At 48.7% G+C, this 16,626-nt stretch overlaps 1 protein-coding gene across 2 annotated transcripts in view; it reads right to left on the minus strand.

Moving 5' to 3' along the window:
• Positions 1 to 322: 322 nt before the first annotated feature.
• GALNT10 (polypeptide N-acetylgalactosaminyltransferase 10) overlaps positions 323 to 16,626 on the minus strand; it is a 217,435-nt gene continuing 201,131 nt past the window's right edge. The window contains exons 9-13 of one of the 2 annotated variants that reach the window (XM_040993361.1): positions 13,334 to 13,555; positions 9,996 to 10,112; positions 5,910 to 6,059; positions 5,233 to 5,383; positions 323 to 946 (exon numbers count right to left, since the gene is read on the minus strand). In XM_040993361.1, coding sequence (XP_040849295.1) covers positions 930 to 946; positions 5,233 to 5,383; positions 5,910 to 6,059; positions 9,996 to 10,112; positions 13,334 to 13,555 — 657 coding nt within the window. In that variant the 3' untranslated portion in view covers positions 323 to 929. Of the gene's footprint in view, positions 947 to 1,820; positions 5,384 to 5,909; positions 6,060 to 9,995; positions 10,113 to 13,333; positions 13,556 to 16,626 lie in introns of those variants that run through there. The other variant, XM_040993412.1, reaches the window with a different exon arrangement.

Genomic DNA, 16,626 nt, shown 5'->3' on the forward strand with positions numbered 1-16,626 from the left:
TCTACATGAGGATTCATGTAGGTAATTATATTAACCAAGGCTTTCATTTTTTTCATATGGATTTGGGTTACTGAGTTTAGCCCATGGCAGGCAGCAAGTGGCAGATGACTGGAAGGTAGATAAGGAAAGAGGGCAGGGTTGTGTTCTTTCCGGTCCCTCCCTGTGCGGGCAGTGGTTTGTTTCCCACTGACAGTTGTAAGTCCCCTTGGGGAGCACCATGGCCTGGTTCCAGCTTGCCCGGGTCCCGCTAATTCTGGCCTCTGTCGGCTTAGTGAGAACAGCTTCCCTTGTTAGTCCTCAGGTTCCTGGGCTTCCGGCTTGGCTGGCGGTTAGCTTCACTTTGCCCATACTCCTTAAATAGCCCCTTTAACCACACTTGCTCTGTTACCCCGTGAGAGGCTGTTACCCGGCCAAGACCTTGGCTGATTCAGCATGCTCCAAAGATCAAGTTTCATGTCACAGTCCCACATGCACTTGTTCTTCGTAGCACTTGCCACAGTTCTCATCGCACGCTCCTTTTCATGATCATCTGACAGATGTCTTGCTTAGCCCCACACTAGGAGGACAGCATATATATCTGTTATTGCTTATCCTTGCACCATTTTTTTTCCCATCTCTAGCAGTGTGCCCTGCAGATAGCAGGCATTCTGGATACATTTTTATGGAACAAATATAGCTAACATTTTTGGCTTATCTACTTCAGGGAATTCTTCTGATAATTGAGGGGGAGAGATGAGTACAAAAAGCTTTGCTTTAGAACTGGACTCTCTCCCCACGTCTACAAAGCGATAAGCTGGTACTCTAAGAGAACAAGGGAACAGGAATACTGAGAACACGGACTGTGCCACTCATCACTGAGTCACCCTGGGCCAGGGCCTTCTCAGCACTTCAGTTTTCTCATCTGCGAGACTGAGAGTTTGGAACAGCAGTCAGAGGCAGCGTGCACCTGTAAGAAATTGTTCTGAGACTCAAAGCTATAGCAGGGGAGGGACGCTGCCTGAATTTCGCTCCTCAGGCCTTCTCCATATGATGCACAGCGCCCCCTGGTGGGCCCACAATGGCAGCACTGGGGTCATGGTCATACTCAAGCCACAGGCCCCCACTGAGACTCAACTGTAGAACCATCAGACCGGCTACAGACTGGACATTGTGCTGTACAGAACAGGCCTACATGGAAGTAGGATTGGAACCAGATTTCACAGAAGTTTTTGCAGAGCTGGACTTGCAGGGGGTCTCTCCATCCATGATGTTAGACAAATCTACTACCCAGTAGTATCACAGCCTCTCAGGAACAAGTTCTTGGGGCTGGTAGGAGAGTCTCAGATGTGAGTCAAGCTTGTTTCATGATGACACTGCCTTCCTGATCTCCTCCAGTCCTGGGTGTAGGCTGGGAATCTTGGTGGACTGCCTCACCTCACGCTGTAAGCATACCCACCTGCTGTTCCCACAACGGAGCTCCTTCCTACCTGAGCCTTTGCACTGGCCGTCCCCTCTGCTGGGAACTCTCTCTCTCAAACAACCTACTGGTTTACTCTGTCAGGTCTTTCATCTCTCCCCAAGATGCACTCCCTGGTCATTCTCAGCAATGCTGTTGCTGACCCTAGTGTTTCAAGTATCACTGCATATCCCTCAAGGCCATATTTACCTCTGCAGCCCCCCAACTTGGGTGGTTTCAGGTCCTGCCTTTCCCTCTGGAATGACGGCTGCTGGGAATTTGTGCAGTACCCAGCAGAGGGCCTGGAGACTGAGCAGGCACTCGGGGCACAGGAGAGGGATGGCAGAGAGCAGACACACAAAAAAGGAAGCTGAGAGCGCTTTAGAAAAAGTCTGGAGTTTACTCAACAACAATCACAGTCACAATTGTACATGGCATGTCAGTTCTTCACAAAGGCTCACTATTTCAGGCAGGAGAAGAGCGGCCGGCGGTCTTGTGCCTCCCCGATCTGACTTCCCTCGTACTCTACCTGTGGTCTCTTGGGGAGATTCCTGTCTTCAAGCTCCATTCACAGGGCCTGACACTGTTGCCTGTCATAGCTGAAGGAAAGCCATTTAGGGAAGGGATTTTAGAAGACCTTTGTCACTCAGTACACAGGCCTGACTCTCACCCCAGAGGTGACTGTGAGCCTTGGCTCAATATCAAGTTGGAGCTGAGATGATTTCTTTTTTTTGATCATATGAAAGCAGAAAAGTATTCCAGAATAGAATTTCACTTCTTGCCCTTTTCCCCACATTTAAACTCAGAAAACCTTAAAAATGCATTGCCCATAGGAAGCAGAGAACTTCAGCCAGTATGTATAAGCCAGGCTTGGCCAAAGCAAGGCATCTGGACTCCTCAGTGATGAGTGGAAAGTGCTTGGCTGCTCTTATGGGACTCCAGAGACTCAGAAAATGGAGATGTGCAGGCAGAAACATGTGGGGCCATTTTCAAGGATGCCATCTTTTTTTTTTCTTAAGGAGAAAAAGGAATTAAACCAGAGTAAGGTTCGAAAAGGGAATGGGAACATGGACTTGGAAATCCATATGTTCTGTTTTGACTCCTGGCTGAGTTTTACTGCACATCAGCTGGGTGTAGGAGCAGAAATCGGGTCCTCAACACGGGTGGTTTCCCAAAACTGTTCAGCATTGTAAATTAGTGGGCAATGGCACCGAACTGAGAAAACTCTGTCCTCCCTTCCTCCACTACGTAGGCTGGTTTCTATTGTTGTTAGGTTCAGCTGTGACAAACGCCAGGGTGCTCAGAGGGCCTGCCCATCCCTGTTGAGGGTGTGAAATCAGCTTGTGCAGGGAGAACCAAAGAATGAGAAAAGGTTGGGGACAGCTTATGGCCATCCCTCTGTTCCACAGAAACCTGGTCATATTAGAGCAATGCCCCCACAAAGGGGGACTAGTGGGCAATGAACTCTGTATGCCTTAATCTGAGTGATGAGGGACAAGACAATCATTCAGTCCAGGGGTTGGGGCAGGGCATCGCAGGCACGGTCCCCAGAAGGGGCCCAATGAGGTTAATGCAAGGCCTTTGCTCAAGGGCTGCTGAGGCCCTCCTAGCCTGAACGAGTTGCCCAGCAGCTCTTTAACTGGGAGTGTTACTTCACCACCTAACCCCGCAGTGGGCATCACAGCCTCAGCTCCTGTTCCAGGCCAACATCTCCTGCTTGAAATCAGACATTAAGAAAGGACACACTCATCCAACAGGAAGTGCACGTGCCATCAAAAATGCTCCCCTCCCCTCCCGCTTTATGTTTGCTAGCAAGGCACTAGGAAATGGTTCAAGTTTAGGGATTTGCTGTATGTTTGCATTCTTTTTTAAAGGCACAGTTTTTTTCTTCTTCTTTTTTTTTTTTTTTTTTTTAACAAATTTGATTTGATGCTGCATTGCTCTCGGATGATGACTCTTACTTCATCTCCCCATAGTACAACACACTTGCTACCCTAGACTTCAGAAGAGGCCTCATCTTTTCACTCTGTCCTGCAGAGGGTCACTTCTAAGGACACAGTAGTCATGTGGCAAAGGGTGCCAGGGAGCGACGGGCAAGCTTCACAAGCACAGGGGCATCCTCTCCTGGGTGCAGCCATCCAGAGTGGAGCTGTGCTAGGGGCAGAAGTGGGAGTGACCCTTTGCCAGGCTCAAGTTCAATGTGATGGTGGTGTCAGGAGTGGTTTTCCCTCCCTTCCCTTGATCACGGATGGCTTCAAGATTAGCCAGCATCTCGAAGGCAGGTTCGTGGCTCTGTTCCCAGATTTGTATTATTTAACTGGTAAATGACACAGTCAAGAGACCCAACTCTAATTGGAATACTGATTCCAAGCACTTCCTGGGGCTAACTGGTGGTAGAAGCCATAGGTTGTGGAATGTGATTTCCTCTGTTGAATCAGAGGTGGTGGGATGGTTACTGAAATGTTTCCTAATTGTTTGGGAACCCTGGGGGAGTTAGACATGAAATAAAGCAAAAAAAAAAAAAAAAAAAAATCCACGGAAGGGCTGGTGCGGAGCTGGGTACAGATGGACATGAGGTTCTTCACTGCAAATGAGGTGGTGGCTGTGGCAATGGCAGGACATTCAGGGCTTCAGGTGTTGGCTGAGGACCTTGCAGTGGACACCTGTCCTTGGACTTCATCCCCAGCACCAACCTTGGATTTCACAGATTGCTCCTAGACTGAGGGCCACCTTGACTGTATCCTATCTGCCTGGCTGCCTTAGTAACAGCATTCTGGAAATTCATACTGGAGGCCACAACACCAGATCCCTAAAGTGGGAACTGGTTGGTGACTGCACTCTACAGTCCTTTAGCAACTTGGAGATTCTATGAGAACCAGGACCATGTTGAATTCAGAGGCTAGGCACTTGCCCAGAGTTGATCTGGGAGGCCTCCAGACTCTGCGAGGTGAAGCACCTCCGGTCCTCTCTTGAGGCTTCCCAGCATGGAGAGAGGGCACTGGAAGCAGGGATCAGAGAACCTCAGTGTTTTTCTAGTCTGGTCTTCTATTTGGCCTTCTCCAGGGGCCCATGGTCATCTGAACCACAGCCTTGAAAAGCTGGTGGCTGGGCTGTCCTTGAAGATGGAAAGCACTGTGGGCATTTCCAACACACAGAGAACATCTTGCAAGCCCATGGTTGCAAAGCAGTGTCTGGGGCCCCTCGCCTGATCCTAGGCCTGGTGGCTGGCCAGCATTCAGCACGGAGCGCTCTTACGGCTTTGCGTTGGGCCTTGGAACTCATCTGAGACACAGAAGAGAGGCTGAGCCTGCAAGGGAGGCAGAAACTAAAGAACCCTGAGGAGGACTTCTTTCCCTTGTGTTGTACAAGGGTGGCATTGGTGCTGAAGTCTGCTTCCTCCCCTCCCCGACCCCCACAGATGAGGCCTCTTTCCAGAGCATAGTCAAGCCTGAGAGATGCCAAGGGGCCCGGGCAACTTTGCAGGCTTTATTTCTGAATAGCCTGCAGCTGCATGGCATTCTCTTGCACAGCACTCCAGGGGATATGATCACAAAGCCAAGGAGGCCCTCCCTTTCCATGGTGGCAGCAGGGGTCGAAGCAGGCTCTACGCAGAGCCTGCTCCCTGCCCACTCTCATGACTCAGGGGCTCAGGGACCCTAGAACTCTAGCTTCCAAAGTCCTCTTTGCCTTGAATTGTTTGGCCAACACCCAGTATGCCAGGGCACCCATGCAGGCCCCATGGCTGCTGTGAAAGCACCCTGTGTGAGCTGCCAAGGGGGGTGGGAGGGTTCAATTACTATTGAATTTTTCCAAGACTGTTGAGTTGGTGTGTTCAAACAGCCACTGCTGGGTGGGTGAGGCAGGGTTGCAGGTGTTCATGAAGATCCTGTGGTCACTTTCACTGCAGTCCATGCAACTGCCGCTGACGGGGTGGTACAGGGTCTTGTCCTACAAAACAGGGAGGGAATCAGCCGGGCAGCCCAATAGCAGCAGTAATAGCAGCAATGAGAAAGTGGAGGATGTGACCAGCCAGCTGCTCACAGACCTTTTGGTTTTCTTGCTGGGTGCACAGCCAGACGCTGGGCAGCCTTCCCTGTAGTGATGCAGTCATGTGATGGGGTTCTGCCCATTGGGAGGCAGCAGGACCCACACCTGACACTGCCACGACCCTGATACCACCCATCTCAAGTCAAATTTCATGGATCTTCATGGTGTCTGCGTGTCTCATTTCTTTTTTTTTTTTAAAAAATGGACTCAGTTGCTATTATTTAAGAATTGAGGATTTCATGTAAACATTTGGATTTCTAACTTCTCTTGAATCAAGTGGAAACTTGGGCATGGCAGGTTTGGGGAGTTGGTGAGTGAGTGGGCACTGTTGGGAGGAGGAAAGCCTACATCACTTCAGCAGAAACAAAACTCCAAGCAGGCTGCAGATCACCACCCCCGCACCCCTCTGGCCCCCATCCAGGCTTACTGTGCGGTACTTCCACAGCTGGTTGCCCTTCATGCTGTGACAGTCATAGAGCGTGACGGGGCTGGTGTGGGAGATGGCGTCGAAGCAGAACTTCTTGGTGTGCTGGGGGTCTCCAGGCCGGATGTCTTCTCGCCAGGTGAAGGTGAACACCTGTGCACACAAGGACATTGTGATGAGGACTGCCTTCTGTCTTCTTTTTAAAAACTCATGTGAAAGTCAGAAGAAAAGAGAGAGAGAGAGACCTTCCATCTGCTGGTTCACGCCTCTAATGCATAGGTGCAGCAGGGCCAGATGGCAGGGACTCAAGCACTCGAGCCATCACATACTGCCTCCCAGGATGAAAGTAAGTGGGAAGCAGAAATACAGCCAGAGCTCGAACCCAGGCACTCTGATGTCCAATGAGGGCATCCCAAGTGGCACTTTCACTGCTGTTCCAAATGTCCGCATCTTTCTTTATTCTTCTTTTTAAATTATGGGAAATGCAGAGTCTTCATAAAGCTCATGGAAAACATTATTTTTAAATTCTATGTTCCTGTGGTTGCTTGGAAGTACCCTCGTGCTGACCAGTCCTGTTCTAATCACCCAGCTTTGAAAGCTACCAGCGCAGGGCTGACTTGATGTAGCCCTACCTTCTCCACTTTCCCTACTTATCCAACACACCTGAAGTAGATCCCTGACGTCATATCACACTTAATTGGCACACTATAAACTGAGCACTTCTCAAGTGCACAATTGGATATATATTTCTTAATTTTTAGTTTTATAAAAGACTTATTTTTATTACAAAAGCAAATCAGACTTATAGAGAGGACAAAAAGATCTTCCATCCACTAGTTCACTCCCCAAATGGCTGCAACAGCCAGGGCTGAGTTGATCCCAAAGCCAGGAGCTTCTTCCAGCTCTTCCATACAGGTGCAGGGTCCCAAGGCTGTGGGCCACCCTCTGCTGCTTTCCCAGGCTACAAGCAGGGAACTGATTGGGAGTAGAGCAGCTGGGACATGAACCGGTGCCATTCGGGATCCTGGTGTGTTCAAGGAGAGGATTTAGCTACTAGGCTACTGCGCCGGGCCCAGCACAGTAGCCTAATATATATAAAATATATTTTGACATATATTTTTACCCATAAAATCATCATCACCCCCAGAGTATCCTCATGCTCCCAGTAATCTCTTCTTCCTGTCTCCCACACTCCATATTCCTAGGCAACCACGTACTTGTTTTCTGCTACCAGAGATTAGTTTGCAATTCCTAGCATTTTATGTAAAAACAATCATGTGGTGGTATAGGCAAGTGCTACAGCAGTTAATGAATCAGTTGGGACCTGCCATTCGGATCATGATGCCTGGGTCCTGGTCCCAGCTCTGCCTCAGCTTCCTGTAAGCACACACTCTGGCAGGCAGCAGGTACTGGCTCGTGTATTTTGAGTTCTTGCCATCCACTGGGAAGTCTGGATGGAGTTCCTGGCTCCTGGCTTCAGCTTGGTCCGCCCCTGGCTGTTACAGGCATTTGAGTGAATCAGTGAAAGGCTCTGTGTCTGTCTGTCTTTTGAGTAAGTAAGTGGGTAACTAAGCAAATAAATAAAATGAAGCATATGGTGTGTATTCTGTTTTCCTGCTTTCTAGTATGTGATACAATCGGGCTGACTCATCCATCTTACAGCAGTATTTACCAGTAGCTCCTTCCTTGTTCTGCTGAGTTCTGTCTCACTGAGCAGCACCTTGTTTACCTGTTCTTGGACATCTGTTCCATTTCCAGCTTGTGGCTATTACGAAGAAAGCTGCTAAGGACATTTGGGTATAAGCGCTTGTATGTCTATATATGTATGTGTGTATGTATATATATATATTTTTTTTCTTTCCTCGTGGACAAGTACCTAGGAGTGAGATAGGTGACTCACAGAGCATACTGACTTTAATTTTCTGAGAAACTGCCAGACAATTTTCTAAGGTGGTAGTCGTCGTATCCTTACATGCCCAGCAGGAATGTATGAAAGAGCACACTTGAAAAAGTTCACGAGAAATGTGTATTATGAAAACACAATGCTTGGATTTAAAAACCTTTTTGCACAAATATAAACTTTTCCTGTTTATCTGCTTTTCCATATGAACTTTCTGAAGTAACCTCATATAGCTTCAGTTCACCCAAATCCTTGCCCTCCTTTGGCCAGTCATGTAACTGGTAAGCAGTCATGTCTCATTGTACTTAGAATTTACAGTTCTCTGACAACTAATGTCATTAGTATGTTTAATATGTTTATTTTTAAAAGATTTATTTATTTGAACAGCAGAGTGACAAAGAAGAGAGAGACAGCATTTATCTACTAATTCATTCATTAAATGGCTGAAACAGCCAGGGCAGGGTTGGGTCAAAGCCAGGGGAGTCTGGAACTCTATTTAGGCTTCTTACACGGGTGCAGGGGCCAGTGCAGCTGGGCTGTCTTCCACTGCTTTCCCAGGGCGTTAGCAGAGAGCTGGATCAGAAGTGGAGCTGCTGGGACTTGAACTGGTACCCATATAGGATGCTGGTATTGTAGACGGAGGCTCAAGCCACTGCGCCACAATGCTAGCGCTCTAAAACTTGTTTTTTATGTTTGAGTTTTAAGAGTTTTTTGTATTGCAGATAGAAGACGTTACTAGATATAAGCTTTATATATACTTTCTCCCAGTCTTTTTAATTTTTTGAACAATGTCTTCTAGGGAATAGTACTGTTGTTGTTTTTCAGTTTATCAATCTTTTTCTTCTGTGGATTGTGGTTTTGTGGCTGTATCAAAGAACTCAGAGCTCAATCCAAGGTTGCAGATACCTCTACTGATGTTCTCATCAAAAAGCTTGTTAATTTGAAGTTTTTACGTTAGCTCTATGGCCTGTATTGAGTGCTTTGAGCTAATTTTTGAATTGATATGAAGTGTATTGAAGTGTTTTTTGTTTGTTTGTTTTGCAAATGGATATTACATTTTCCTAGCACTATTTATTGAAAAGACTATCTTTCCTTCACCAAACTGCCTTTATACTTCTGCCCAAAATCAGTTGTCCCAAGATGTTACATGGGTAGGTCTATTTCTGGCCTCTACTGTGTCCCATTGTTTTTATGGTAACACCATGTTATCTTGGTAATTGTTGCTTTATATCTTGAAATCAGGCAGTATTAGTCCTTTTTTAGTCTGCACTTTTTGGAAAGTTGTTTCGGCTGTTTTGGGTCCTATATATTCATTTCTATAGAGATTTTAGAACCAAGTTTTCAATTCCTATTTAAAAAAAAAGCTCTACTAGTTTATTGGAATTAAGTTGAATTTATATATTTGGAATAACCTCATATTAGTATCAAGTCCTTCCACCTATAAACATGGCATATATCTCCTTTATTTTGACTTGCTGTAATTCCTATCAGCAGTGTTTTGTAGTTTTCCATGTATAAAATTTTTATATCTCTATTATATACCTATTTATGTATGTATATAATAATACACTATAATATGTAAAGTATTATAAATAACATTTTATATATTATAGTAGGTGCTTGTTTTTTATTTCATTTTCTGATTCTTCAGAAATATAGAAATACAATCAGTTTTTGTATCTTGTAACTTTCATAAACTCGGGTATTACTTCCAATAGCCTCTCACCACTTGAGGGTTTCCTCATCTCTCTGGTGTGTGAGAGAGCCTCAGGTCTTTTCCAGAACCCCTGGAAGGGGCATGCCTATCCACTGGGAGCTGCTGGTGGCCACACATGCCACTATGTGAGAATGGCTGGCTTCAACAGGAAGCTGACAGAGAAGGAAGCAGACTCTGCAGAGTCCCAGGTGATACCAGCAAGCTCTCCCAGTGACCCGAGCCAGCACCTCTGGCTTTCTGCTGAAGATTATGAGGGCTGGGCGTCTGTCGTTTGTAACCCCGGAAGCCCAGCTTGATGGATTTACTGCCTTTTCAAGGCATTACAGGAAGTCTCCTGTAACTCATCTCCAAGCAGCCCATTTATCATTTGTCCCTGACCCAAGGCCACCCCCCTCCTGGCTCTGATCCCTGCACACTGCAGGCTGCGGATGGCACACGGGAGCTGGTCCAGTCCCCTAGCAGCCCTCCTCACCTGCATGGTGTTCCATGCGGCCTCCCCACGGTCCCGGATGCAGCTCTCCAGCCTCAGTGGGGAGCCCAGGGCCCAGTGCTTGGTGTCTGCACACAGTCCGGTGCCCACATTGCGAATCTGAGAGAAAGAAAAAAGCAGTGGCTTAAGGTACACATTGGGATCCAGCTGGAGGTGAAGGTCCAAGGCAGAGACCTTAGATGGGCTGAGCTGTGGTTCGGGTTAGTACAGCTTGCCCTGGGCTCCAGCCGTTCAGCAAAGGACACACAGTGCACAGTGAGTGATCTCAACACACTGCTGAGCTTAGGGCAGGCAGCGTCCCAGGATGCTGGGAAGGGCTGGAGGAAGCAGTCACCAAAAAGAAGGGTTTCCCAGCTCTACTCCCTGAGGATTTGATCCAGCAGAGCTCAGGAATAGAATTTTTCCCCCAGGTGGTCAGGGGGCTCCCATGTCTTGGCTGTAGATCTGGGACACTCCACCTTACAGGGCTGATGAATGCTTGAGGTGGTGGGGATCCCACCCTGCCATCCACAGAGACCCTCAGCATGGCAGGGGTCTCCTTCTCTGATGGAGATGTTGGCTGTAGGGGAGGGCTTAACAGATACTGACTGCGCATGTGCTAGGGGCAGGCCACCGCACAAGGTGCTCCGTGTCATAGATAGTCGCTGCCTCACAGGTTCTGTTCCTATTTGGTCTGAGCAGCCAGAGGACATGGCAGACATGGAATTCCATGGCTGCTAAGAGCTTCTGCTTACAGGGAGTCCAGCATCCCCTAGGCTGGGCTTCTGTTTTGCCCCTGCCCAGTGCCAGCCCGTGACCAGGGAGGCGGGGGCCTCCTGACAGGTGATTTCGCTTGAAGGGTCTCCATTAACCCCGCCCACACTACCTGGCGATGCTGCCGTGCAGTTTGGGACCCTCCCTCCCTAGTGTTTTTTTCTTTTCTCCCTATCCCACAGCCTCCTCCAGTTCCTCAGTGTTCCCTCTCAGGGTTTTGCCCTATTACTCTTGTACATCTAATGGCCCTGTGGCATCTGCTTCTTGGAGGACGTTGGACTAATGCTGCGGAGAAACCAAAGAAGTGGCAAAGAACCACAGCTGCTCCAGGACAGGATGCCTCTTCCAGACCTGGGTGCGGGGGAAGGGAGTGCTTGCTGGGCACTGTGTAGCCCTGAGTAAGGCACATGCAGGGCTTCTCCCGCACAGCAGTTCCTCCCTTCTCCAGAGCAACACTCTTCGGCTCCCGCTGGGTTGCTGCTCCCCGCTGTCCCTGCTCTCGGCTTCCACTGCTGTCTACCCCATGGTGGCCACAGCAATCGGTGTAGGACCCAAGAATCGGGCTTGCTTCTGTGGCTTTGCTGCCTCAGCTAGGGAAGAGGTCCATTTTCTGCTGGGTTGGCCAAGTTGGAGGCTTGTCAGCCTGAGGCTTCTAGAAGCCACTGTGCTACCGGTATACCGTGAGGCCCACACAGAAGGAAGCTGAGGGAGAAAATAAAGGCCCTGTTGTGACTCCCAGCAGGGTTTCTGAATGAGCCCAGCTCTTTCCTTCCCCTTTTCCAAGCCCCAAAGCACCCCACCTGTGAGGGGTCCCTCAGCTTGGAGACTCAGCTCGGACACCCTGCAAGGCCAATGGTGTGCCTGTCTGCCTCTCCCATCAGAGGCAGATACACCGGGCTAGACGCCCGAGAGGGCTCATGCTAAGTGTAACGCTCTGCTGTTGCTATCATGTAATGTAAGAAATGTGTGTGTGTGTGTGTGTGTTTAAAGAAACATATTTGTTTGTGAGGCAGAGAGACAGAGAGAATGCACTCCCATCCATGGATTCACTCCCTAAACACCTGCAAGGGCTGTGACTGAACTGGGCCAAAGCTGGGAGGTGGAAACTCAATCCAGGCCTCCCAGGTGAGTGACAGGGACCCACTGACTTCAACTGTCACCTGTTGCTTCCCAGGGTCTGCTTTAGCAGGAGACTGAAGGTAGGTACCAAATCCAAGGACTTGGGTATAGGAAGTGGGCATCCTAACCAGCATCCAACCACTAGGCCAACTGCCCAGTCTCTGTCTTGAGATTATCAACCATTTTATCCTCAAACTATATCTTGGGAGTAAAATTCAGTGGGCTAAATGAAATGTGCATGAGACCTGTGCTGGGAGAATGTTCCCTGTTCCCTGTGGTGCTGTCTGTACACAGTATCCACTGGATCCAGGACCAAGGTAGATCCAAAATGCACGGGGTGCCCAGTGAAACTCAAAGAGAGTACAGGGCAAGTGGGTGAGGTCTGTGACTAGGAGGTGCTGGCGGGTCTGGGAGGTTAGGATTTCCCTCCCAGCAGCACTGTGAATGCACAATGAGGGGCAATGGCTTTGAAGACACAGGACTGAGCTAGGAGCCCTCTTTTGTCCTTTCTTCCAGGGCCCACTCAAGTTCCGTCTCCTTTCAGCCTTTTCATACCCAATAGGGAGGGAGCTGGAGCGTGCTGGGAGGTCTAGTGCATTATCAAGAAATGAAATACGGAGCAGGAGTCACGGTGCTGTGGGTTAAGCCACTGTTTGGGATGCCTGCATCCAGCACTGGAGTGCTTGGTAAGTCCTGCTGCCCGTCCAGCTTCCTGCTCACGTGCCTGGGAGGCAGCACAGGGTGGCTTAAGTATGTGAGTTCCTGCCATCTGTGTAGGAAACCCACATGGAGTTCCCCATTCCTGGCTTGGGCTTGGCCTATTTCTCTCTGCTTTTCAAATAAGTGAGTACATGTTAGAAAAATGAAGAGAATTGAGTTTTCTGCAGTGTCTCTGTTCTGATAAGAAATGCCCACATGTGCCTAAGATCTGAAATATTTCTCACATTCACAACCGGAGTTATGTTCTCACTTTGCGTTTAAAACTACCAATGCATAATATGTGCTTGGTATACTCTTGCAATGAAAGAATCTTGACTGAATTTGAAATGTAATACAGCAACAAGGTGGAGGAATCCACCATGGGGGGAGGGTATGGGGAAGGGTTGGGGGGGACCCCAGAGCCTATGAAACTGTCACATAATGCAACGTAATTAATAATATATATGTATATTAAAGAAAAAAATTTAAAAATAAAACTACCAATGCATAATATGATGACGAAAGATAAGATTCATGCTAATCATCTCACATTTCACTTTCTTATCAGACAACAATAAAAAAAAATTCGCCAACAGAACAATGCTGGACAGGATCCAAAGACAGGGGCACAGAGTCCTAAGTCATACGTTTGCCAGTACTGTTCCCTTGTTTTCTAAATGAAGCGTCTGTGCTTGCATTTCACAGTTAGCCCTGCGAATCAGGCAGCTGGCCGTGCCCTCCACACTCACCTCCCCCCAAGCTGCGGCTGGTGGCTCCACGGGTGGGTAGAATTTGGGCAGGTCCCAGGCGATCTGGGTCATAAACCACTTGAAACTCTTGCAGTTGAGGGAGCTGCGGAGCTTTTTCTGGGCGACCACGTCCCCTGCAGAGAGGTGGCGGTACTCCGGCCGGCGCTGATAGATGTACTCGGCATACTCATCCATCCACACTTCCGCCACTCGCTTCAGGTTCTGCAGGGGAGAGCAGAGATGGGGTCAGGCTTGATGAGGCGCAGACACTAGGGGTTGGGGTGCAAAGAAAGGGTGAGGTCTACTTTTCTTATTTCACACTTCATGAAAAATTCAACTTTTTTTTCTGCCTTCTATAATTATTTATTTCAAAAGTGGCAGGGAGGCAGAAAGACAGAGACAGACAGACAGACACACACACACAGAGGAAAAGAAAGAGTGAGAGCCTACAAATGTGCTAGCTGCCATCTGCTGGTTCACTCCCCAAGTGCCCACAAAAGCTGTGAATGAAGAACTCAATCCAATCTCCCAAGTGAGCAGCACAGACCTAGCTGCTTCCTCCCAGAGTGTGAACCAGCAGGAGGCTGGAACCTCAAACAGAGCAGGGCCTCCAGCCCAGGCACTGCCATAAGGGATGCTGACATGCGAAGCGGTATCTTAACCACGGTGACAGACACCTACCCCAAAGCCTTCTGCATTTCCATTTATTGTTCATGCGTACTTTAAGGACTTTACAACTCACAGCTGAGTTGTAAACACACCGCTGTGGCTTTGCCTGCCCATTTCCTACTACTAACTGTCCTTTTAGAAGCTACCCCTTTGTCACTGTCAGTTCATGTGGCTGCAGGAAGGACACAGGACCCAGACTGCCTAATGTGAGAACAGACATCACTGGGCACAGGGATTGGTTAGCTGTGAGCATGTGACCTATGCCAATCCAGTCAGAACCAATAGGTAGAGCCTGGCGCGGTAGCCTAATGGGTAAAAGTCCTCTCCTTGAACATGCCGGGATCCCATACAGGTGCTGGTTCTAATCCCAGTGGCCTCACTTTCCCATCTAGCTCCCTGCTTGTGGCCTGGGAAAGCAGTTGAGGACGACCCAAAGCCTTGGGACCTGCACCCGCGTGGGAGACCCGGAAGAAGCTCCTGGCTGCTGGTTTCGGATCGGCGCATCTTCAGTCACTGCAGTCACTTGGGGAGTGAATCAACAGATGGAAGATCTTCCTCTGTCTCTCCTCCTCTCTGTATATCTGACTTTGCAATAAAAATAAATAAATCTTTAAAAAAGAGAAAACCAACAGATGTTATTAGCCTTTCTATTTTTGCTGGAACTATTGGGAAGAATTGCTTTGTTTCTGGACTTCTAGATAAGAAGCAAGCCAGAGCTGCTGAACCACATGGCCACCATGTGAGGAAGCCTAAGGAAGACACAGCTGAGAATGAGGCAGAACTAAAGGCTAGTTTGGAGCAGGGTGGTTTTTGTTGTTGTTGTTGTTTTGTTTGTTTGTTTTCTGTTTTTTAGCACCTGAATCCAGCCAGGCCTGAAGTCAGAACTCTCAGGCTTTTCAGTTATATGAGAGTGAATTCCTTACTATTGTTGTTACTGCTGCTGAAGCCAATATAAAGTGGGTTCTGACATTTTTATTTATTTTTATTTGAAAGGTAGAGTTATAGAGAAAGAAAAGGAGTGGCCACAATGAAGTCAGGAACTTCTTCCTGTCTCCCACGTGGGTGTGGGAACCCAAGGAGTTGGGCTGTCTCCTGCTGCTTTCCCCAGGCCATAAGCAGGGAGCTGCACTGGAAGTGGAATAGCTGGTTCCAGAACCAGTGACCAGATGAGATGCCAGTACTATAGGCAGAGACTTACCCTACTACCCCATAGCACTAAGCCTGAGTTCTGACATTTTTGACTACAAGTTCCACCCAAGCTGTGTGGTATAAGCAAGTTGTAATTTGCAACTGGAAGGCACAACGTCCCACCAGCAGCTGGAATTTAGTAACCCTTTGGGAGCTGAAGTTTGCTGCTACCTTTACTACAACGCATAGGGATAATTAATAAGGAAATGACAGCCACACTGTTGACAAGTAGAGGCAGCAGAGGACACATCGGTTTATGAACAGAGCTGGAGAGGAAGAGTGAATTCCTGGATGTGACTGTGATAGAAAGCCCAAACCCATTGGCAGTGTGGACACCCCTGGCGAGAGCCTCCAACAGCTGACATCCGACAGTGCAACCCCAGGGCGAGGGAGAAATCCCTGTTCTCTGGCTGCTGCCACAGGCCGCCACACAACAACTCTCCCAACACACACATCTGTCCCTCCGCCTGTGCCTCAGAAGGGGAGTCAGCGGGTGGGGGGTGTCAAGGCTGTCCCCAGTCAATCACACTCAGGGGAAATGGGCCGGCCAGTGCTTACTTGTTTCCCGTAGACAGCCCCAGGGTAAGTATCTCAGGCTCATCAGGCCGTATCTTCTCAACCCTGACTGCAGCAGATGCAGACACCACATATGTCAGTGAGTGTGGCTCTAGTTCCAGTAAAACTCGATAGACACTGAGACTGGGTTTTCACATGTCACAGAATAGTCCTCTTCTTTTGATGTCCCCTCCTCCACCAACCACTTGGAATGCGGAAACCATCCTAAACTCAGGTCATGCTGGGACAGTTTACTGCCTGGCTAACTCCCAGCACTCCCACCTGCTGGCTGTCAGGGCGGGGGGCCAGTAAGATCCAGCTTCTCCTTGCTGACGCTACTTCTCCCTGGGTGCTACCAAGGCCACAGCGGGATGGAGAACAGCTCAGAAACGGGGTTCTCCCCACCAGGCCCTGCATGGCAGAGGGTTGTGCTACATAGAAAACCATGCCCAGAGGATGGGGGAGGGGCTGGCAGGGCTTGGAGACCCCAACACTGAGCAGTAGAGTTTCCTCTTCCAGTTGCAGCCTGCTTCCCCATGTTTAGCGTCTCCCTTCCACTCTGCCAGCAACACGGGAGGCGGGGGCAGCTCATTGCGCTTAGAGAACTGAATAAAAAGATGCCCAAACCCTAAATCATGCTTTAATTGCTACTTTGATTAATACGGCCCTTTAAATGTTTTTTTTTTTAATTATTCATTTGAAAGACAGATGGAGAGAGTGAGTGAGAGCAAGAGCAGGAGAGAGAGGTATCTCCTATCTGTTCGTTCATTCTCCCAGTTCTCCAGCAGTCAGAGTGTGTCAGGTGGAAGCTGTGAGCCAGGGGAAACTCAGTCAGGGTCTCCCATGCGGGGGCCATTACTTACTGCCTCCAGGGCGTACGT

This window comes from Ochotona curzoniae, unplaced genomic scaffold (assembly GCF_017591425.1).
Source record: "Ochotona curzoniae isolate NIBS_2020 unplaced genomic scaffold, NIBS_Ocur_1.0 contig_1, whole genome shotgun sequence".
Classification (NCBI taxonomy): Eukaryota; Metazoa; Chordata; class Mammalia; order Lagomorpha; family Ochotonidae; genus Ochotona; species Ochotona curzoniae.